Source organism: Eumetopias jubatus, unplaced genomic scaffold, assembly GCF_037043125.1.
Source record: "Eumetopias jubatus isolate StellerSeaLion01/CBP00866 unplaced genomic scaffold, mEumJub1_p1.0 scaffold_12, whole genome shotgun sequence".
Classification (NCBI taxonomy): domain Eukaryota; kingdom Metazoa; phylum Chordata; class Mammalia; order Carnivora; family Otariidae; genus Eumetopias; species Eumetopias jubatus.
The window spans coordinates 56,592,864-56,615,636 of NW_028274818.1; the positions used below are offsets into that span (position 1 = coordinate 56,592,864).

A 22,773-nucleotide genomic window follows, 5' to 3' on the forward strand; every position below is an offset into this window, starting at 1 on the left:
TGGCTATTCGGGGTCTTGTCTGGTTCCCTACAAATTTTAGGATTATTTGTTCCATTTCTTTGAAAAAAGTGGATGGTATTTTGGTGCGGATTGCCTTGAATGTGTAGATTGCTCTAGGTAGCATTGACATCTTCACAATGTTTGTTCTTCCAATCCATGAGCATGGAATGTTTTTCCATTTCTTTGTGTCTTCCTCAGTTTCTTTCATGAGTATTTTATAGTTTTCTGAGTACAGATCCTTGGCCTCTTTGGTTAGATTTATTCCTAGGTATCTTATGGTTTTGGGTGCAATTGTAAATGGGATCGACTCCTTGATTTGTCTCTCTTCTGTCTTGTTGTTGGTATATAGAGATGCCACTGATTTCTGTGCATTGATTTTATATCCTGCCACTTGACTGAATTCTTGTATGAGTTCTAGCAGTTTTGGGGTGGAGTCTTTTGGGTTTTCCACATAAAGTATCATATCATCTGCAAAGAGTGAGAGTTTGACTTCCTCTTTGCCGATTTGGATACCTTTGATTTCTTTTTGTTGTCTGATTGCTGTGGCTAGGACTTCTAATACTGTGTTGAATAGCAGTGGTGAGAGTGGACATCCCTGCCGCGTTCCTGACCTTAGGGGGAAAGCTCTCAGTTTTTCCCCATTGAGAATGATATTTGCTGTAGGTTTTTCATAGATGGCTTTTATGATATTGAGATATGTACCCTCTGTCCCTAACTCAGAAGAGTTTTGATCAAGAAAGGATACTGTACTTTGTCAAATGCTTTTTCTGCATCTATTGAGAGGATCATATGATTCTTGTTCTTTCTTTTGTTAATGTATTGTATCACATTGATTTGCGGATGTTTTTATTTATTTATTTTTAAAGATTTTATTTATTTGACAGAGAGAGAGAGCGAGAGCAGGAACACAAGCAGGGGGAATGGGAGAGGGAGAAGAAGGCTTCCTGCCGAGCAGGGAGCCCAGTGTGGGACTCGATCCCAGGACCCTGGGATCATGAGCTGAGCCAAAGGCAGACGCTTAACGACTGAGCCACCCAGGCGCCCCTGATTTGCGGATGTTGAACCAACCTTGCAGCCCAGGGATAAATCCCACTTGGTCGTGGTGAATAATCCTTTGAATGTACTGTTGGATGCTATTGGCTAGTATTTTGGTGAGAATTTTTAGATCCATGTTCATCAAGGATATTGGTCTGTAATTCTCCTTTTTGATGGGGTCTTTGTCTGGTTTTGGGATCAAGGTAATGGTGGCCTCATAAAGTGAGTTTGAAAGTTTTCCTCCCATTTCTATTTTTTGGAACAGTTTCAGGAGAATAGGTATTAATTCTTCTTGGAATGTTTGGTAGAATTCCCCTGGGAAGCCATCTGGCCCTGGGCTTTTGTTTGTTGGGAGATTTTTGATGACTGCTTCAATTTCCTTAGCGGTTATAGGTCTGTTCAGGTTTTCTATTTCTTCCTGGTTCAATTTTGGTAGTTGATACATCTCTAGGAATGCATCTATTTCTTCCAGGTTCTCCTATTTGCTGGCATAGAGATGCTCATAATATGTTCTTATAATTGTTTGTATTTCTTTGGTGTTGGTTGTGATCTCTCCTCTTTCATTCATGATTTTGTTGATTTGGGTCCTTTCTCTTTTTTTTTTTTATAATAAGTCTGGCCAGGGGTTTATCAATCTTGTGAATTCTTTCAAAGAACCAGCTCCTAGTTTCGTTGATCTGTTCTACTGTTCTTTTGGTTTCTATTTCATGGATTTCTGCTCTGATCTTTATTATTTCTCTTCTCCTGCTGGGTTTAGGCTTTATTTGCTGTTCTCTCTCCAGCTCCCTTAGGTGTAGGGTTAGGTTGTGTATTTGAGACCTTTCTTGTTTCTTGAGAAAGGCTTGGATTGCTATATACTTTCCTCTTAGGACTGCCTTTGCTGCATCCCAAAGATTTTGAACACTTGTGTTTTCATTTTCATTGGTTTCCATGAATTTTTTTAATTCTTCTATAATTTCCTGGTTGACCCACTCATTCTTTAGTAGGATGCTCTTTAGCCTCCATGTATTTGAGTTCTTTCTGACTTTCCTCTTGTGATTGAGTTCTAGTTTCAAAGCATTGTGGTCTGAAAACATGAAGGGACTGATCCCAGTCTTTTGGTACCGGTTGAGACCTGATTTGTGACCTAGGATGTGAACAATTCTGGAGAATGTTCGATGGGCACTAGAGAAGAATGTGTATTCCGTTGCTTTGGGATAGAATGTTCTGAATATGTCTGTGAAGTCCATTTGGTCCATTGTGTCATTTAAAGTCTTTATTTCCTTGTTGATCTTTTGCTTAGATGATCTGTCCATTTCAGTGAGGGGGGTGTTAAAGTCCCCCACTATTATGTATTGTTGTCAATGTGTTTCTTTGCTTTTGTTATTAATTGCCTTATATAATTGGCTGCTCCCATGCTAGTGGCATCGATATTTACAATTGTTAGATCTTCTTGTTGGATAGACCCTTTAAGTAGGATACAGTGTCCTTCCTCATCTCTTATTACAGTCTTTGTTTTAAAATCTAATTTGTCTGATATAAGGATTGCCACCCCAGCTTTCTTTTGGTGTCCATTAGCATGGTAAATGGTTTTCCACCCCCTCACTTTCAATCTGGGGGTATCTTTGGGTCTAAAATGAGTCTCTTGCAGACAGCATATCAATGGGTCTTGTTTTTTAATCAGTCTGATAGCCCGTGTCTTTTGATTGGGGCATTTAGCCCATTTACATTCAGGGTAACTTTTGAAAGATATGAATTTAGTGCCATTGTATTGCCTGTAAGGTGACTGTTACTGTATATTGTCTGTGTTCCTTTCTGATCTATGCTGCTTTTAGGCTCTCTCTTTGCTTAGAGGACCCCTTTCAATATTTCTTTTAGGGCTGGTTTTGTGTTTGCAAATTCCTTTAGTTTTTGTTTGTGCTGGAAGCTTTTTATCTCTCCTTCTATTTTCAATGACAGCCTAGCTGGATATAGTATTCTTGGCTGCATATTTTTCTCATTTAGTGCTCTGAATATATCATGCCAGTCCTTTCTGGCCTGCCAGGTCTCTGTGGATAGGTCTGTTGCCAATCTAATGTTTCTACCATTATAGGTTACATATCTCTTCTCCTGAGCTGCTTTCAAGATTTTCTCTTTGTCTCTGAGACTCGTAAGTTTTACTATTAGATGTTGGGGTGTTGACCTTTTTTTATTGATTTTGAGAGGGGTTCTCTGTGCCTCCTGGATTTTGATGCCTGTTTCCTTCCCCACATTAGGGAAGTTCTCTGCTCTAATTTGCTCCAATATACCTTCTGCCCCTCTCTTTCTTTCTTCTTCTTCTGGGATCCCAATTATTCTAATGTTTTTTCGTTTATGGTATCGCTTATCTCTCGAATTCTGCCCTCGTGATCCAGTAGTTGTTTTTCTCTTTTTCTCAGCTTCTTTATTTTCCATCATTTGGTCTTCTATATTGCTGATTCTCTCTTCTGCCTCACTTATCCTAGTAGTTAGTGCCCCCATTTTGATTGCACCTCATTAATAGCCTTTTTAATTTCGACTTGGGTAGATTTTAGTTCTTTTATTTCTCCAGAAAGGGTTTCTCTAATAACTTCCACGCTTTTTTCAAGCCCAGTTAGTATCTTTAAAATCATGATTCTGACTTCGTACTAATGTCCATATTGAGTAGGGCCCTGGCAGACGGTATTACCTCTTGTTCTTTTTGTTGAGATGATTTTTTTCGTCTTGTCATTTTGTCCAGAGGAGAATAGATGAATGAGAGAACAAAATGCTAACAGGTTAACAACATCCCCAGAAATATACTCTAAACAAATCAGAAAAGAGCTGAAACCAGGGGAAAAGAAAGGGAAAGAAAAAAGAGGAAAAGAAAAAGATAAAAACAAACAAAAACAGAACAAAAAAACAGAATATGATCAAATATGATCAGGCTGGTACATAGATCAGTGCCACACACTAGATTTTGGGTGTATTTTGGTCTGTTAGAAGAAAGTTCCTCCTAAAATTTTAAAGAAAAAAAGACTTAAATGTGTACAAAATAAGGGTTGATACGATGAAGGGATGGAATATGACTGTAAAGATGAAAATTATAAAAAATTTTAAAAAAGGAATTGATAAGGTGTTTGAAAAAAGAAAGAAGAGGATTAAAGAAAAAAAAAGGGAGAGAGAATGTGATGAGGCAGGAGACTAGAACAAAGCCATACACTAGAGATTTAGGGTATATTCTGATCTGTTAGAAGAAATTGTATCTCAAAATTTTAAAGAGAGAACAACTTATATATATATATATATATATATATGCCAAAGATAAGGGTAACTACTATAAAGGGATAGAATATGACTCTAAAAATGAAAAATAAAATTTGTTTTTAAAAGGATTGATAAGATGTTGGTTGAAAAAGGGAAAAAGAAAAATTCAAAAAAAAAGTAAAAAAAAATTAACTTTGAAAGACTAATGAATCATGGTAAAAAAGCCATGAATTCTATGTGCAGTATTCCCCTAGCGCTGGAGTTCTCCTGTTTTCCTTGATCGGTAAACTTGGTCTTGGCTGGCTGTTCGTGCTGATCTTCTGGGGGAGGGGCCTGTTGCCGTGGTTCCCAAATATCTTTGCCGGAGGCGGAATTGCCCCACCCTTGTCGGTCTGGGCTAAGAAATCTGCTGGGGTTTGCTCTGAGGAGCTTTTGTTCCCTGCAAGCTCTCGGTACAGCTTTGGGGGACCAGGGTGAAAATGGCGGCCTCCCAATCTCCGCCTGGGAGGAGCCGAGAACTGGGGCCCCACTCCTCAGTGCGCCCCCAGAGAAAAGCAGTCAGTCACTCCCGTCTCCCCGGTCTCCGGCCGCACTACGTGTTCACCCGGCCTGTGATCGAGCGTTTCTGTGTCTGGCACCCGACCCCGTGTGGAGTCTCCAAACCCAGCAGATCCCTGCGGTGCGCTCCCGAGCCCCTCCTCCCGGGGGAGGGAAGGGAGTCTCCCCGGATCTGCCGCTTGTTGGGTCCCTGCTGGAGGAGCAGTGGCCCGACTGTCACCGATCACAGTTTATGGCAACCCCGAGCTGAGAGCCCGTGCCTCGGCTCCGTCTCTGCAGCCGGCTTCCCTGCTCCGATACCTGGGAGCTCTGCTGCACTCAGGCACCCCCGGTCTTTCTGTGACCCCGAGGGTCCTGGGACCACACGGTCCCAGCAAGGGTTCCACCCCCCACTTAGCCACTGGGGGGGAGCCACTTAGCTCCCTCAGCGGAGCCGACTTCTAAAAGTTCCGATTTTGTGCCCCGCGGCGCTATCCCTTGCCAGAAGCGGCCGACGGAGGCCCCCTCCCCCGCCGTCTATCCTCCTGAATATCGCCTCGGATTCACTTCTCCGCACGTCCTACCTTCCAGAAAGTGGTCACTTTTCTGTTCAGAGAGTTGTTGCTATTCTCCTCTTCGATCTCCTGGTGACTTCGTAGGTGTTCAGAATGGTTTGATCCCTATGCAGCTGAATTCCTGAGACCAGATGAAATCCAGGTCTCCTATTCCTCCGCCATCTTGCTCTGAAAAAAATATTTAATGGTAACTTTTCTAGATTAATAAAATGATAAGTTGTAAAGATGGTGAAACATTTTTAAGGAGATTAAGTGCTTGATAAATAAAGAGGTAACTATTAAGAAAACAAGATCAACAAAAGACATCTAAGGTACTCATCCATTTAAAATGATGTTATGGCCCAGCGTGGAGTCTGTTTCTGGGATTCTTTCTCCTGTGAAGAGTGTGTGTTCTGCAGTCACTGGGTCTAGTGTTTTCCAAATGTCAGTTTGATTAGGTTGCCTGTGCTTTCATTTATTTTTTGTTTGTTTGCTGTTGCTAGTTCTGTTGATTGCTGAAAGAGGAGTTTTAAAATCTCCGACTGTGATCCTGGAATCGTGGAATTGTTTCTCCATTTCATTTTTGCTCCATGCATATTTTAAGGCTCTGCTCTTAGGAGCTTCCACCTTCATAGTTGTGATGTCTTTTTAATGAATTGTCCTTTTATTCTTTAAGAAATGTCCCATTTAATCTCTTGCAGTACTCTCTGTCTTGAAGTATATTTTCTCTGATAAGAATATATCCACTTTAGCCTTCTTATGCTTACTGTCTTAATGGTATATCCTATTCTGTCAATTCAGTTTCTATCCATTCACCTATCTCTGTCTTTATTTTTGAAGTCAGTCTCATAGGCAGCATATTGTGGGTCTTCCTCTTTTCCTAATTGGAATGTTTAAATTTTTTTTTTTAAGATTTTATTTATTTATCTGACAGACAGACAGCGAGAGAGGGAACACAAGCAGGGGGAGTGGGAGAGGGAGAAGCAGGCTTCCCGCCAAGCAGGGCTCGATCCCAGGACCCCAGGATCATGACCTGAGCCAAGGCAGATGCTTAACGACTGAGCCACCCAGGCGCCCCTTAACTGGAATGTTTAGATCATTAACATTTCATGTAATTATTAGTGTTGTTGACTTTTATTATTTGTTATTTGTTTTCTATTTGCTCCCTTTTGGATTTTGTTCTTCTGTTCCCCTTCTCTTTTTTTGGTTCATTTAAATAGCTCTTAGTATTTCATTTTACCTTGATTTTTCAGCTACATTTCTTTATACTTTTTAATGGTTGCACGAAGGATTTCGGTTTAATAACTAACTCTTAATCATCTATCTGTGGTTAGTATTGTACCAATCACATAAAACATAGAAGCCCTGGAATCAGATAGATGTCTCCAGCCCCAGCCCTACTGTCCTTTTGTTACATACATATCAACTGTCTACACACACAGGTACACGGTTAACCCTTGATCAACACTGGGGTTAGGGGTACTGATTCCCTGCACAATCGGAAATTTGCGTATAAGTTTTGACTCCCCCAAAAACTTAACTACTAATAACCTACTGTTGACTGGAAGACTTGTTGATAATATAAACAGTCAATTAACACATCTAATGTGATATGGATTATATACTGTATTTTTACAATAAAGTAGGGTAAAGAAAATGTTATTAAGAAAGTCATAAGGAAAATCCATTTACAGCACTGTGCAGTGTTTATTAAAAAAATCTGCATAGAAGTAGACACACAATTTAAACCTGTGTTGTCCAAGGGTCACCTGTACATCACACACATTATAAACCTCACCCAGCAGTGTTGTGGTGTCTGCTCTAAATAGTCATACATATTTTAAATAAGAAGTAAAAACGTAGCCTTTGAATCAATCCTGATATTTACCATTTCTGATGCTCTTCCTTCATTTCTGGAGATCCACATTTCCCTTTGGTATCATTTCCTCTTCAGCTTGAAGAGCTTCCTTTAGCATTTTTTATAGAGCAGGTCTTCTGGCAATAAAACTTTTCTGTTTTCCATGATCAAAAATGCCTTTTTTTACTGTTTTTTTCCTGTAGGATATTTTTGCTACATAATTCAGGGTTGATACTGTTTTTTCTGCCAGTGCTTTAAAGGTGCTCCCCTTTGTCTTTTGGCCTCTGTGTTTTCTGCTGAGAAATTTGTATCATTCAAATTGTCATTCCCCTCCACATAACATGTTTTTTTTTTTCCAGCTGCTTCTGAGATTTTTTATTTATCTGATTTTCTCCAGTTTGATGATAGTGTGTATAGATGTAGTTTTCTTTGATTTATCCTGTTTGGTGTTCCTTGAACTTCTTAAATCTGTAAACTTAAGTATTTGGCTGAATTTGGAAAGTTCTCAGCCATTACATTTTTTATGTCCCGATTCTTTTCTTCTCTTTCTTGGGACTCCAGTTATATATGTTAGATAGATAGATAGATAGATATAGCTTTTGTTATTGTCACACAGTTTCTTGATGCTATGATCACTTAAAAAAAAATAAAGAACTTTTTCTCTTTGTTTTTCAGATTGGTTAACATAGCCAGATTCACTGACACTTGCCTCTACCATCTGCATTTGTTGTTGGTCCATTCATTGAATTAGTTTCTAATATTTTATTTTTCCGTCCTAAGACTTCCACTTATTTTAAATAACATTTCTTTCTCTGCTGAGAGCTTCTTTCTATTTATTTCCTAACTGTTTTCCTTTACCTCTAGGGAAGAATGGTTATAATATAATGGTTAAGCTGCTTTAAATTTTTTCTAATAATTCTAATATCTTGTCCATCTTGGGACTGATATTTGTTGGTTGTCTTTTCACTTTTTTATGGTTCTTTGTTGAGTAAAACTATTTTGGATTGCATCCTGGACATTTTGAATGTCACGTTGCATAGACTCTTGGTTCCGTTAAAATCTTCTGGAGATTATTGATGTTTTTGATTTAGCAGGCAGTTGATCCCCTTTGGTTCAGGCTTCAAGTCTTCTAACTACTCTCCTCCCACCCTTCCTTCCTGTGTGTGGTAGTTTAACCTCAGTTCATTTCTCAAAAGTTTGCTCCGCTGGTTTGGGTCTGTTTTGTCCATGCTTACTTGGTTCAGGAGTTAGTCTGAGACCTGTGTGGGTATACAGATAACCAGGGCATGTCCTTCTCCAATTCTCTCCCCTCTGGGATATCATCATACTCAGGCTTGTCTTGGCTCCTTTCTGTCCTTCTTCTAGCCAGAAGGATGGCAAGGTCTCTGTCAGTTTTAGCCATCTCTGCTACCCTGCTCTGCGAGCGGGGCCTGCCTTCAGTTCACAGCTGTGAGAAGGGCCAACCCGACACCAGAACACGTACTCCCACAGCTGTCTGTTCTCCTCACTTTGACTCCCCTGCGTAATCTGCGTGCTTTTTTTACTTTGCCAAGTTCTCGGGTCATTGTTTTTGGTACTTTGTTCAGAGTGTATGGCAGTAATCATTGGGAGGCCTGGGCTCCTAGGGGGCTTACACTGTCGTAAGGGAACCAGAAGTCTTTGTAGATTTATTTAAATGTTGGTAAGGTGAATGAAGTCAGAACAGGTCATAAATTTTCCTGTGCCTTATTTGAAGTTTAGGGGGGTAGGTGAGGAGCTGGGAGGGGCCTGAATGCAAGTATACATGTTCATACTCTGACTGCGATATGTCAGTCTGGTTCTGAGTCATTAACTCTACCAACCCTTCCATTTGTATTTTTAAAGCATTTGAAGACACTTCGTCACCCTTGCTTGCTAAGATTTTTATCTTGCACTGTGGAGGCAGCTGGGATTCATCTGGTCACTGAGCGCGTGCAGCCTTTGGAGGTGGCTTTAGAAACGCTGTCTTCTGCAGAGGTCTGTGCCGGGATCTATGACATACTGCTGGCTCTCATCTTCCTTCATGACCGAGTAAGTAACCTGGGCACCGTCTGCCTCACAGGCCTTGCTACAGGCCGGAGGGTTGATGTGTGTGCTAGTGCTTTTAAGTTATGGGAGGTACAGAAATCATAAGTTGCTATTCTTACTTGAGTCTTCCGGAGGAAAATGAGCACGTTGGAAGGCACCAGAAGGGCTCCAGACAGGTGGTTTGTGGAATGGGCAAGGGCTTCTCCAACCCTGGGCAGTTTTTTATAGACTTTATTTCGGTTTACTATTGTCTCCCTCTAGTTTGGGGGAAGTCTTTACCTAAAAATACCTGCAGCTGGTATTACTGTTTTTAAGACAAAGATAAAGCCTTAACACTGATGTTGCTGTGGACCAGAGTTCCTATTTGATCCCAATTTTGTTACATTTTAGATTTTGAAGGAAGAAATGACCATTTCTTAGGAAAAGGCAGAGCTTTACACACCCCTTCTCATTTGAGTGGGTGGTGCTACTGAGGGACAACCTCTTTTTTTTTTTTTTAAGGTTATTTATTTATTTGGGGGAGAGAGAGCGAGCACTAGTCGGGGGAGGAGCGGTGAGAGAGAGCAGCAGGAAGCTCCATGCAGGGCTGGATCCTGGAACCCCAGGATCACGACCTGAGCCGAAGGCAGACGCTTCACCGACTGAGCCACCCAGGCGTCCCAAGAGACAGCCTCATAACACTGTGGTCAGATTTGCTCTTAAGGGGTAGGGGTAGAGTGCCTATGTTTACTTCTGGCCTATTTCTTGACAGTATTATTGAGCTATTTCTTAATGGAGTACTAAGGCCTTTGGCAGCCCTCCAAGATTAAAAATTACTGGTCACAAGTTAGAAACACTTGCATTTGACTCATCTCAGTGTATGGTTTTGTTTGTTTGTTTGTTTTAACTTTTTCTATTAATGGGAGACTGATTCCAAATATCAGTTTGGATTTATTGTCTCTTAAAAGTATGTCTAAGATTCATACAAAGAAGAATTAGTGCTTCACGTGGAGGAATATTTTCCTCGTTGGAGAAAGTACATGCACATGGTAGAAAGTTTGACTAGTGTGAGAGTGCATATAGGGAAGAGTAAGCCCCCCACCCTGAATCCAGCACCCCACCTCTCTCCAGAGGCAACCATGGTGATCAGCGTATTAGTCCAGAGATGGTTGGTGTGCATATAAGCCAAATGTCCCTGTGCTTATTCTCCTTTGTTTTTTCTCAGATGTAAAAATACCATACATACTATTCTGAACCTTCCTTTAGAATATATGTATATACACAATATATATCAAAATTTGTACATACTTGATCTAGTGAGTAGAGTATTTAAAATGCACTTGTCTACTGAAATGATTTCTGGTTCAGGAAAAAAACACACTTCAATCCTGTTCTCATTTTCTTCTTTCTTCTCATTTATCTGACTGTATTATTTTTTATAGTTTTAAATTTTTGCACTTCTGTGGTCTGTGGGGTATTTCTGGTGGTCCTTATTCCATTTTCCTCTTCTCTGGGCAGGATTTTTAAATGCCTACTGACAAGATTTCAGGTGAAGTGGATCTGGGTTCGTGATAGAATGTAGGTGAGGAAGAATTTAGAGGAGAAAAGTAATACAATAACCTATGGGAGCAAAGGTAAACTTTATCTTTTAAAGGATGCAAGCAAACGATGTAGGCTCTAAAGACTTGTAACCTCACACTTAAGGAATCCTTGGTTCTCCTGACACCCGTGGAAGCAGGGATGTGCAGCCAAGGAAAAGCCCTTTCATTGCACTTCCCTGTTCTCCAACCTCATAATGCTTAATTAAGCAGGCTTATTCAGTCTGTCATTCCTTAAAGTTGTACTTCCATTTATCATGCCACGAGTGGGATGACTTGCCATATCTCTTTTTGGTGTTCAGTATTTAGTTTTTTAAAACTCCTGCTTCAAAATTTCTAGTGGCAGCTTCCTCCTGTTCTTTTTTCCAGGGACACCTAACACACAACAATGTCTGCTTATCATCTGTGTTTGTGAGTGAAGATGGGCACTGGAAGCTGGGAGGAATGGAAACCGTCTGTAAAGTTCCTCAGGCCACGCCCGAGGTAAGCCAGGGGATGGGCCCCCTTTGTCATGCAGAATTTGATAGCATTTTGGTATGTGGTTCTTACCTGGGGATTTTCCTTCAGTGTTAGAGTGATCTTAGATTTGGAGACTTGACTTTTCTGTCACTGCTCCTATTCGCAGAACGGTAGGGGTTTATTCTTCAGAGGGGCCCCAGCCTTCATTTCTTCTTGTCTCCTCATTGGGTAGCTGAGGAACTTGAGACTGAGAGGTAAACTGGCTCGGTCAGGTCAAATTTTTAATTAAATGTTCCTGCCTTCTGCTCCTCTAGTACCCTGTACTTAATCACACCACTTAATGTTTAATATTGAAATTACCTTTGTGGGGCACCTGGGTGGCTCAGTCGTTAAGCGTCTGTCTTTAGCTCAGGTAGGTCATGGTGGATCGAGCCCCGCGTCGGGCTCCCTGCTCAGCGGGAAGCCTGCTTCTCCCTTTCCCACTCCCCCTGCTTGTGTTCCCTCTCTCGCTGTGTCTCTCTCTGTCAAGTAAATAAATAAAATCTTAAAAAAAAAAAAAAGAAATTACCTTTGTGTGTCTGTTTTCTTACCAGTGTTTGAGCTTCATGAGGGTGTGAGAGTCTCTTATATGTATCTTTACATCTCTACCTAGAGTAGTGCCTGGCATGCATCAGGTACTGAAGAAATGTTTGTTAACAACCGTCACGTTGTCCAAAGTCACGCACTGTGTCCTAACAGCTGGAGTTAGGACCCGTGCATCTTAACTCCTCCCAGTGGGCTGTGTTGTTGCTGCCTCTGTACCCCTTACTGGTTTTGTCTGACCAGGATCTACAAATTTGCCTCCTAGGTTGATGAACCTTCCTCTTCTGTTTTGTTTCTTGTGTTCACCATTTTGCATGTTGCCACTAGACTTGCTCTTTCTGAAAAACAGAAAAAAACCAAACCAATCCCATCCCGGCAGCCCTACTGAAGTGGCGGCTCGCGACCTACTGGCTCTGTCTGGTTTCCCCTGTTCTCTTGTGGGGCTTCCACACGTGAGCCATGTTAAGTGTGCACCTTTCTGGGCTCTTGCCCAGTTCACCTTCTACTTCCACCACAGAGATGCTCCTCTGGTAATATTTCTGCCCTAGTCGATCCCTTTCTTCTCAGAATTCACCTTACATCTAATTAGTATAACAGCACGTAGTTCATCCTACGACCAATGTTCCAAATTTTTTACCATGGCGTGGAAGGCCCTCCGCAAGCTCTTCCCCAGCCTCCCTTCAGCGTCACATACCACTTCCAGCTACTGAGTTGCACTCTGGTCTCCCCGAGTTCTCGCAGGGGTGGCACCCCTGCACCCTCTACTTCCCTTGTGTGCCGTTCCGTTGCTGGGATGCCTCGCTTCCCCCAGGATCTCTGGAGAATGGAAGATGAGCTGAAGTCTCAGATCTAGCTAAGTCTCTTTGTGGAGCCCTCCCCTGGGTGTTCCCTACCCAAAGAAATTTGTCCCTCTTTCTGTGCTTCCATGGCGCTCAGCACATCACTGAAATTTTTAGTTTACATTCTAGATTGTGAGCACCCGGCTGGGGGCAGGGAATTTACCATATTCCTTTTGTATTTCTCGTGCCGTAAGTGGTGTTTGGGACATAGAAGCTCTTGAAAAATAATCTTTGAATCAGTGAATGAATGTCTTTGTTCTGTGGATGTCATCTCTGTAGCTAATAAGGTCCTCAACTTTGGTATCTCACGTGGCAGCGAGCCTTAAGATTGACTTGATTCAGTCAGAAGATTAATGATAGACTTGTTCTATGCTAGAAAAACCTTTTATTTATTAATAACTAGGCAAGATGAGAAAGACGTATTCCTAATGATTAGTGGAAGGAAGTGAGATGCAGAGATGCCTCTGAACAGCAGAGGGCGCCCTACCCGGCTGAAGGGGAGAGGCAGGGAACTAACCTGTCTTTTCCACTGAGCCTCGTGCTCTGCCAGGTACTGTATTCACATTTTTTAATTAGCAAGATTTCACATGTACGTATTTAACATGTGGCATTGGTGTGAAGGCTTCATTGCTGCTATTTCCATTGCTGGTTGCTTCTGTAACTTGCTGTGATTGGTTCACCAGACCTGTGTATGAATTTTTTTCCTTAATTTATTTCTCTGTCTAGTTTCTGAGGAGTATTCAGTCAGTCAGAGACCCAGCATCCATCCCTCCTGAAGAGATGGTAAGATGACATGCTTCAGCTGTAACAAAGGCTTCTTCGTGTGACTGAGTGTGAAACTTAAAAGAACCTTTTGTCTGTCCCCTCTTTCTTGGCCAAGCTGCAGATGCCTCAGAATGCCTTTGGCCGGACACCTTCTCAGATTAATCTCATCACCACAGCAGGGAGCCTTTTCCCTGACAGTCCGCTTACATTTTTGGTGGTACAGACACCTAGGATACTGTGTAAAGACAGGGTTGGTGCTTCAGACCCATTTCAGGGTCTTTGTATTTTGCTGGAAGCCCGAAGAGCTGGGGGTGCAACACTCCAGCCCTTCCTTTGCTTCCCCGAAGCCATTCATCGGCCTGTCGGTTATTGGTTAGGACGCCACGAGACCTAGAAGAGTGATGATTGACATTAATAATCTTGAGTGACAAAGGTTCCATCCACAAATTTCCCTGATAGGTCGATGAACCTTTCTATTCTGTTTTGTTTCTTGCCTTCACCACCAGCTGCTGGTGAAGATTGTATTTACCAGTAAATATGAAGGAAGTTGCTCCCTCTAAATTTGTTTTTATAACTGCTGGAAACAGACCGCGATCCCCAAAGACATATTTAATGTGCTTTACAGGAAATACAAACCCAACTACAAACTTGAGTGTAGACCTAAGACTTGAAATAAATCCTGTTGATCCAAATCAGCACTGTGTGTATGTACTAGTGTTTTTCAGACTGATTTGTGGTTTTAAATCAAGTTGTTAGAGGTTCTGACAAGCATTTTGAGAAAAAGGAGTAAAGTAGAAAATACCATTAAGTGCTGTAGGTAGTAAGGCTAAGTATCGTTTTATGAAACTTTTGTTTCCGTTACGTGAGTCTTTATGCATATGTGTATATATTCCTTCCACTAACGGTAATCATAATAATAAACATTTTAAAAATCTGGTTGCAGCCAAAAATATTTTTGAAAGCCACAGACATATATCCTATTTAGGCCTTTTGTTTTCTTTTTGCCCTTGTTTGATATTTTTAAATCTTTGATAAATTCCATTCACTCCGAGTGTAGAAGCCTGTAAGCGAGTGGATGGTGCTGTGAGGTTAGCTTGGAATCTCATAAATGCAAACACGGGAGAGTGCTTCAGAGAAAACTTTGGTGTGGTTTATAAGGCAGATTCTCTAGGTTTAATGATCTTTCCTGCTTTCAGTCTCCAGAATTCACAACCCTGCCTGAGTCACACGGACATGCCCGGGACGCCTATGCGTTTGGGACATTGGTGGAAAGTTTGCTCACAATCTTAAGTGAACAGGGTGAGTCGGAGTTGTACTACTGCATCCACAGAATAAGTAGGAAGGTCATTCGCGGCCTGTTCTGTGTGGATTCAAAGGACCGCAGTCTTTGATCACAATAAGGAATCTGTTGCTTACCAAATAACTTGCCTAGGGCAGATCTTAACAGCAGTGAGGAAAGAAGCTCTGATTTCTTTACTTTGCAGAGTTAAAAGCATTTTAAGTAGGAACCACCTTCAGCTCTGACTCTTAAGTAGCCCAGGTTACTCTGGTGATACTTCCTGGGATTGGTTCTTGTGGTCTGAAGCCTCTGTTCCTTAGTCGGCCACGTAAATGAACACTGTTAACCGATGGATGTGGAACCATCTGAAGGAAAGAGGAGGATTCAACATTTTTTATTAATCTAAATCAAGCTTAGCATTTCTTTGTCTTTATTCTTTCCAAGTCCTTTTGATATTTTTCTTCTTAATATAATGTGCTTATTACCTTTTCTTTTGTTGCCCCGGAGAGCCCAGGCTACTGAGCACATTGTTTTCTTCTCTTTTGAGCTCTCCAGAGGCACGCCTGGAGCCTGCTTCACTCTGCTCCAGCCACTGCCGGCCTTCAGGTGCCCACCTGCTGCCTGGCCGGGGGTGCCTGCCCCGTAAGGCCCCTTGCTGCCTGGGATTGCACTTGGCCCAGGCTTCGTGCAGCTCTAATGCAGTTTCTTTCACCAGGTGTCTGCAGCGTTCTGAAGTTACAAGCATCATTCAGCTGCTGGCTCTAAATTGTCTCAGCCTAAAAATACTTGAGAATTACACCCTTAAGGCCCTAAGGCCGCCCTTGTAGGGATGAACTTACTACCCTACTGTGTCTGGAATGGTGGCAATTATGTACCATCCTTGGGAGATTAGAAAATACGGTCATTCCGATAACTTTTCGTGTTCTCTGGATGGGGAACCCTGGTGGGAGAGGCCCGCGGACCTGCCACCTATTCAGCCATCTTTAGGCCTGAGCTGAGCTAACCCGGACAGCCAGCCTGGAAGTGAGGCGGCTCCACAGAGCAGCCCCGGGGAGTGGGTGGGGGTTGGCTGTGTGGGCAGGTGAGTTTTGTACACCTGCCTTGGAGTCTGGCTTCTGCTTAGCAACAGCCAGGGCTTTGTTTGTTTGGGCTTTTACAGGTTGGTTTTTGCTCTCGTCAGTCTCCAGCTATAGAGGTCCTGGAAAGAGGGAGAAGGCATTGGAAACTAACTGTAGCTCTGGATTTCAGTTTCAGCGGATGTTCTCTCCAGCTTTCAACAGACCTTGCACTCAACCTTGCTGAATCCCATTCCAAAATGTCGGCCAGCGCTCTGCACCTTACTGTCCCATGACTTCTTCAGGTGAGGGCATCTGACGGCCTTGGCTAGCTGTTTGCCCCGCAGCCGGCCTGCTCTTGGATCTGGCGTTCCAGCCATGGGGTTTGGGGGCCCCAGTCACGCGGTCCCTCCTGTGGTTGCCGTTCACTGTCAGGAGAGGTTTAAATCACATCCACATGGGAAAACAGAGGGCAAAATTGGGCTGCCTCTCGGGTTCTTATCACAGGAAGTTTGAGATATCTTTAACTGTGGTGAAGGCTTGAGTCTAGAAGTTACAGCCAGGTCCCCTTAGGACTTGGGTTGGTGAAGAGGCTAGTGGTTTGCAGTTGTCAAGGAATTGAGAAACTCTCTACTGCCATCGTGTTCTTGATAAGAATTTGTTATTGTTGAAAATTTTTCTTGTTTGGGGGAAAGGAGCTCATTTTTCTTCAGGCAGAAGATTGTCTTCTTGGTTTAGTAATATATGATGGAAGAGAAGCACAGAAGTCTAAAGGGAGGGCACGATAGAATGGTAATACTGTCGCTGGATTCAGAGATGTTTTTGAACCTCTCTTCAAGGTCAGTTTTAATTACGTGTCCTCCACCTTTTCATTTCCATGACCCAAAGGTTAATTTCACAGTCACAACTTTGATTAGCAGAATTGATCTTATGTCCATTTTGAAACTAAAGACCCTTACTTGTTCGCGGTTGGAGAGCCCAAGAAAAACCAGAGTGGAGGGAAAGCTAACGTTCTCCTTGGAGGGGGTGAATTACCTCTAGGGTAGGACTAGGGGCGATATTATTAAACAGGGCAGAGAGGTAGTTTCACTATAGCTATTAGGATTTTATTTGACATTTACATTTCAAAGAAACTGTTCAAAACCTTGCCCATTACAAGATTCTTCTAACCAAGGCATTTCTGTGTCCTTTTGGATAATTCATACCAGTATTTTATTTACCTTGATATGAGCTCTACAAAGAACAACCCTTTACAGCAAGTAGATGATCTCATCACTGTGTGGTAAGAGTTCTTTAGTAAGAATTGTACTTTAAGCAGAGATGGGAGAGAAAACCAAAACCCACACCAGCTACCTCTTCCTGAACTCTGATGGTTACGTGTGAGCCAACTTGATTAGACGTCAGTTAAGACATTTGTGTTTTTTCTCTGCTGCTAAGCTGGAGGGAAAGAAAGGGGTGTCGATGTAAGATGTGGAGACTCGGGGTGCTGCGTGCGGATGGCCCAGCAGCCTCGTCCCGGTAGAACGGGAGCACGGGAGCAGCGCTCCCCTGGAGCTGGGCAGTGTGCAGCCTCACAGGCCCTGCGGGGACCCCCCCCTCCCCCCGGCCTGGCTGAGAAAATGGCCTCAGGGCTTCGGACAGGAGCAATGGGAAGATTCCAGTGACTGGCACGAGAGATGCCTCTTTCTCCAACCCTCTCAGAGTTCTTAGTTCACTAGAGCAGACTGGAGATTTCAACGACTGTTTGCAGTGCTTGATCACCCCAGTACCACTGTTCCCGGGACAGTTCATTTCACCACATCCTATTGCAACAAAAGCTCAGAAGACTCTTGATTGCTCAAACCACCGGGTTTGTGGGTGTTTGTTTACACACCGTGTGCCTTGAAGCATGTATCCTCTTCACAGATCTCTTTGCTGTTCTTAAAATGCTGGTGGGCCTGGCTCATAGCATTTGTCTCATGAGCTACTTAGTTATAATAGAGTCTTCTAAGTGGCACGGGAGAATGTTTCCTTGAATATTAGCATAGTGTGGTCTGTGGTTATGGCTTCAGTATTTAACATGCCTTCTCTAATCTATTGTCCTGCATATTTTTTTTTTCTCTTTGGCATTTAGGAATGATTTTCTAGAAGTTGTGAATTTCTTGAAAAGTTTAACATTGAAGAGTGAAGAGGAAAAAACTGAATTTTTCAAGTAAGTTCACAAAGTGAAGGGCTTAAAATTCAGTAACTTGGATTAAGTCTGTGTAATCACTTCGGGTGGAGAGATGAGTCAGACGTTTACTTTCTCGGGCCAAGCTTTTTGGATATTTCCTGTGTGTTGGCTTTCTGCTAGGCCCTGGGATGGACAGATGGTTCTGGTGGGGGAAACATGCAGACTGGTAGTCCTTAAACAGTGATAGAGCTTGCCGGGGGCGTCCTGAGACCCCAGAGGAGAGAGAGGAGGTATTCTAGGCAGCGGGAACGAGTGCACAGAGGCAGGGCGCGTGCTGAGCCTGGCACACCTAGCAGCTGGGTCCAGTTGGAGCGCAGACTCCGAGGCTGGGGTGGGTGAGAGGTGGGCACCCTCAGGTGGGGCAGTGAGAACCAGTGACACTGGTGGTAAGCAGTGGGCTTCAGGCATTGAAGCTGTGGAAGCGGTCTGTGAAATGGTTAAATCTCCCAAGGCGGATCGCTCTGTCGTCTGTGGAGGGCACGGGTTGATTTTTTATGGGACTTGGAATGGTTGGTAGACCTTGGCAGGCATCGGTGGTACAGTGAAGACACAGACAGGAAGAACTTTCAACGTCAGATTGGCAAGCCCTTAGGGATGATCCCAAGAGCATTAGAGAATCCTGGAGGAGAGGCCCCAGCGCGCCGGGAACGTGAGGAGTTTGGGGTCAGGGTGTCCCTGCGCAGTGTCGGGGGGGGGGGGAGCTGTAGACAGAGATGTGCACGGGCATTTGGCCGGATGGGTCTGAGGCCCGGGAGAGACGTCGGCAGCCGAGGAGCCAGCAGTGAGGACCAGGGTGCCACAGCCTGCAGTCGGCGACAGTTTCCCAGAGAAAGCGGAGGCATGGGGAAGACCGAGTGCCCAGACGTAACCCTGGGGCAGCCGCCCAACCTCGTACAGGGGTGGCTGACCAGTGAGACAAAGCAGCGATGGTGACAGGAGGTTCGGAGAATGCCCAGAAGCCTTGTGGTCCCGGCAGAGGAACGTTCGGAAAGGTCGGGGGAATCCCTGTTCATTGAGGAGTCGGGGGGAGCAGTGGCGGCCTCGTCTGAGGAGGAGCCGTTGGAGCGGAGGGAGCCAGGCCGCAGTGAGCTCAGAAGTGAACGGAAGGTGAGAAAGTGGACTGCGTAGAACCTCCTGAGAAGTTCGGAGAAGAGAGAACAGAGAATAGCCGAAGAAGGGAGTGGAGACAAGAAGGGCTTGTGTTTAGGACGAAAGAGATGTGGGCAGGGGTGTAGGCTGAGGGAGCAGGGCTCGGGGAAGAGAGCTGTGGCCCCGGAAGAGGTCAGGCTGTGGGGTGACAGTGGCTGGGCGCAGTGGGAAGTACGAGGAGGCCCCGCATCCCGGGGACCCGTGGGGGAGGCGGGGACGTAGACCCGTTAGGGCACGGTGGCCTGTTTGCTCAGGCAGTAGGAGGCAAGACGGCCTGCTAACGGTGACCGGGTAGGGGGAGGTTACCGCTGCTACTTCCTAACACCTGGGTCTTTTTTTTTTTTTTTTTTTTGGAGAGAGAGAGAGACAGCAGGGGTTGGGGCAGAGGGAAAGGGAGAGAATCCCAAGTAGATCCCCCCCGCCCCGCCCAAATGCAGAGCCTGACACGGGGATCTGTCTCATGACCTGAAATCATGACCTGAGCCAAAATCAAGAGTCAGCTGCTTATCCGACTGAGCCATCCAGGGGTCCCAAATACCTGTATTCTTCTTTTTTTTAAGATTTTATTTATTTGACAGAGACACAGTGAGAGAGGGAGCACAAACAGGAGGAGTGAGAGAGGGAGAAGCAGGCTTCCCCCCGAGCAGGGAGCCCGATGCGGGGCTCGATCCCAGGACTCTGGGATCACGACCTGAGCCGAAGGCAGACGCTTAACAGCTAAGCCACCCAGGCGCCTGCATCTGTGTATTCTTAACAGAATGCTCTTACGTGTGTTATTTTAGGAAGTTTAGTAACAAAAGCTTGTATTTTTGTTTACTGTGGGAACTCTAGATAAAATTATATCCTACATTTTTTAAATTTGAAGAAAGTCCTTTTAACTGACGAGGAAGCTTCTGGCTTATTGGGGAAAAGGAGGACACTGGTCTGTAAATAAGGGGCAATTTGTTGAAACCTTTCCTAACTCAGATCGGAGCTTGTCTGTGTGCTGGCAGCCTTCTCTCACACCCGCTGCATTTTTCCTAAAAACCTTGGAACCACCCGTTCACCTTCCCTGGCCACGTTTCACAGTGCCTCACTGTGACAGAAGTCGGAGAGGGCTGTGTGTGTCTGAAGTGTACAAGGAAGCAGATACAGTGTCACAACCAGGTTCCCAGGCTCATCTTCTGTGCCCTCAGATTCCTGCTGGACAGAGTCAGCTGCTTGTCAGAGGAGTTAATAGCCTCACGGTTGGTGCCTCTTCTGCTTAATCAGTTGGTGTTTGCAGAGCCGGTAGCGGTTAAGAGTTTTCTTCCTCATCTGCTTGGCCCCAAAAAAGGTGAACTTTTTTCAAAGGATTATTGGTCATTAAGGAGTTTGGGCATTATTAGTCCTTATTTTAGCCGAGTGAGATTACTGCCTGGTATAGTTAGATATGTCTCTAAAAACAATTATTGGCCCCTTAGGTGATCATTTTGACTCAGACCTGGGTACCAGAGCCCACTGGGTAAATAAGGAGCATCTCCTGGAGAGTCAGATTTACTATAGAAGGGTAACATATTGAAAAACACACACACACCCACACACACACACACACACACACACAGGTAGGACTAGAATAGGAGATGCACATGGAGTTTTAGGATAAGGCATCCATCTTCATAGGACTTTTGCATTTGCAGTGAGGCCTGTGCTTTCTGACTTCCCAAGAGCAACCCATTTATTTTGTATTTTCAGTGGAAAGATTGAAAAACATGGAGATCACTTTCCTACTTAGAACTTCTGTTTTTTTCTGAATGTGAAATGAGGTTATTATTCTGATACTCTCACTTTATAAGCACTGCAGATGGTAACACGTCAGGTTAGACAATATAGCATTAACAGTCTGTAGAATTTCGTGTTAGGTAGAATTCTGCCTTCAGAATTTATTTTCTTAAAAGATCTGGATCCAGCAAAGCAGCATTATAGGAAACTATTTTACAACATAGAATTTCCTTATATTCTTTGTTATTCCCTGACTTGTTTTTTTCATCGCAGTATAGTTGACACAGTGTTACATTAGTTTCAGGTGTGCAGCACACTGATTGTCCAGTCCCTGAGTTTTTCTTTATAGCTCAGTCATTCTCTTACTCAGTAGATCTTAGAGGGGGGTGCTTCTGAATCACCTGGGGAGCTTTTTACAAATTTTGCCTGCATGCCTAATCCACTGGTAGCAAGACAGAGCCAGGGCAGGACTATATCGATATATATTTGTAAGGGTCCCCAAATGATTATGGTGGGTGTCTCTGATAACCACCGCCATGACTAGCAGGAAGATAGGACCACCCAGCTTCAAGTCCCGTTGTGACATTTACCACCTCCTGGTTTTGCAGATAAAACTGAAGCAGCAGTATTGATCTAATCTAGTGTATGAAATTCCTCATTGACTAAACAGAAACGTATACAAAGTTACTGATTCAGGAGTCTATTAAAATATAAGCTTTCTTTGTTGCTGATTAAATCTGGTAGAGTATTTCAAAAATATTTCTACAAAGTCCAGTGTATTTAAGGTAATTGAGCCTTGAGTGATTGGGGTCAACCAAAAAGGTTTCCTTTGGTTTGGGGCATAAGAATTTAGAAGAGTACTTAGACTATGTGTCACGTTGTGGGCTCAGTTTATGAATTATCCTTTGTGTTCCTTTCATGGAAATGACAGTTTGCCTTTTCATCTGTAACTACCTCTGATCTGGGGGTAGACAGCGCGCGGGGAGACACCCCTTGCCTGCTGTCGCCGGCCCTGTTCCAGTCGCGGGTGATCCCTGTGCTGCTTCAGCTGTTTGAGGTGCACGAGGAGCACGTGCGGATGGTGCTGCTGTCTCACCTGGAGGCCTACGTGGAGCACTTCACTCAGGAGCAGCTGAAGAAAATCATCTTGCCACAGGTCAGAGATGGCCGGCGAGGAGAGGTGGGGAGAGCGGGCACGGCTCACGTGGGGGCTAAAAGGAAGCCGAGGGTTTGGAGCCGGAAGATCCTCGCTTCGGAGGCTCTGAGCAGCAGTTGGGTTTCAGAGCTACTGACATACAAAAGACTGGAATTCAGATTGCATTTCCATTCCCCTCACACAGGCAAATCAGCTAAACTAACATATTTGGTCTTAACCTGGGAAAACTAATTCTGTCTGCTAATTCTTTGGGGAAAAGGAACAGGAATCCTTTGTGGATGCTTTGTGACAAAAACTGTAAGTGTCCACAGCTAAATACTATAAAACAATTAAGTTATATATAACTGAGGGGAGAATGAGATGATTTGGACTTGTGGCTTCCAGCCTATTTCTTAGCCGCTGGGGAACTGTGTAATGATTCACCCGCTCGGGGGCTCCAGCTTTATACTGGTTTGCTGGGACTCACAGAACAAGTTACCACAAACTGCCTGGCTGAAAACAATAGAAATCTGTTCTCTCCGGGTTCTGGGGGTCGGAAGTCTGAAATAACCGTGCTTCCTCCGAAAGCTCTAGGGGAGAAGCCGTCCTTGCTTTCTTCCCCCTTCCTGGGAGCTCCCGGCAGTCCTTGACTTGGCTTGTAACTGTGGGTCATGCCAATCTGCCTCTGTTGTCAATGTGGCCTTTTCCCCTCTGTGTCTTCACTTGGCC

At 43.9% G+C, this 22,773-nt stretch overlaps 1 protein-coding gene across 5 annotated transcripts in view; it reads left to right on the forward strand.

Annotated features, from left to right (window-relative positions):
* The window catches only part of SCYL3 (SCY1 like pseudokinase 3), a 48,814-nt gene that overhangs the window by 12,297 nt on the left and 13,744 nt on the right, over positions 1 to 22,773 (forward strand). For all 5 annotated transcript variants that reach the window (XM_028123055.2, XM_028123052.2, XM_028123054.2 and 2 more), the window contains exons 3-10: positions 9,070 to 9,255; positions 11,199 to 11,312; positions 13,436 to 13,492; positions 14,671 to 14,773; positions 16,002 to 16,113; positions 17,922 to 17,999; positions 20,345 to 20,484; positions 21,881 to 22,065. In XM_028123055.2, coding sequence (XP_027978856.1) covers positions 9,070 to 9,255; positions 11,199 to 11,312; positions 13,436 to 13,492; positions 14,671 to 14,773; positions 16,002 to 16,113; positions 17,922 to 17,999; positions 20,345 to 20,484; positions 21,881 to 22,065 — 975 coding nt within the window. The remainder of the gene's footprint in view (positions 1 to 9,069; positions 9,256 to 11,198; positions 11,313 to 13,435; positions 13,493 to 14,670; positions 14,774 to 16,001; positions 16,114 to 17,921; positions 18,000 to 20,344; positions 20,485 to 21,880; positions 22,066 to 22,773) is intronic.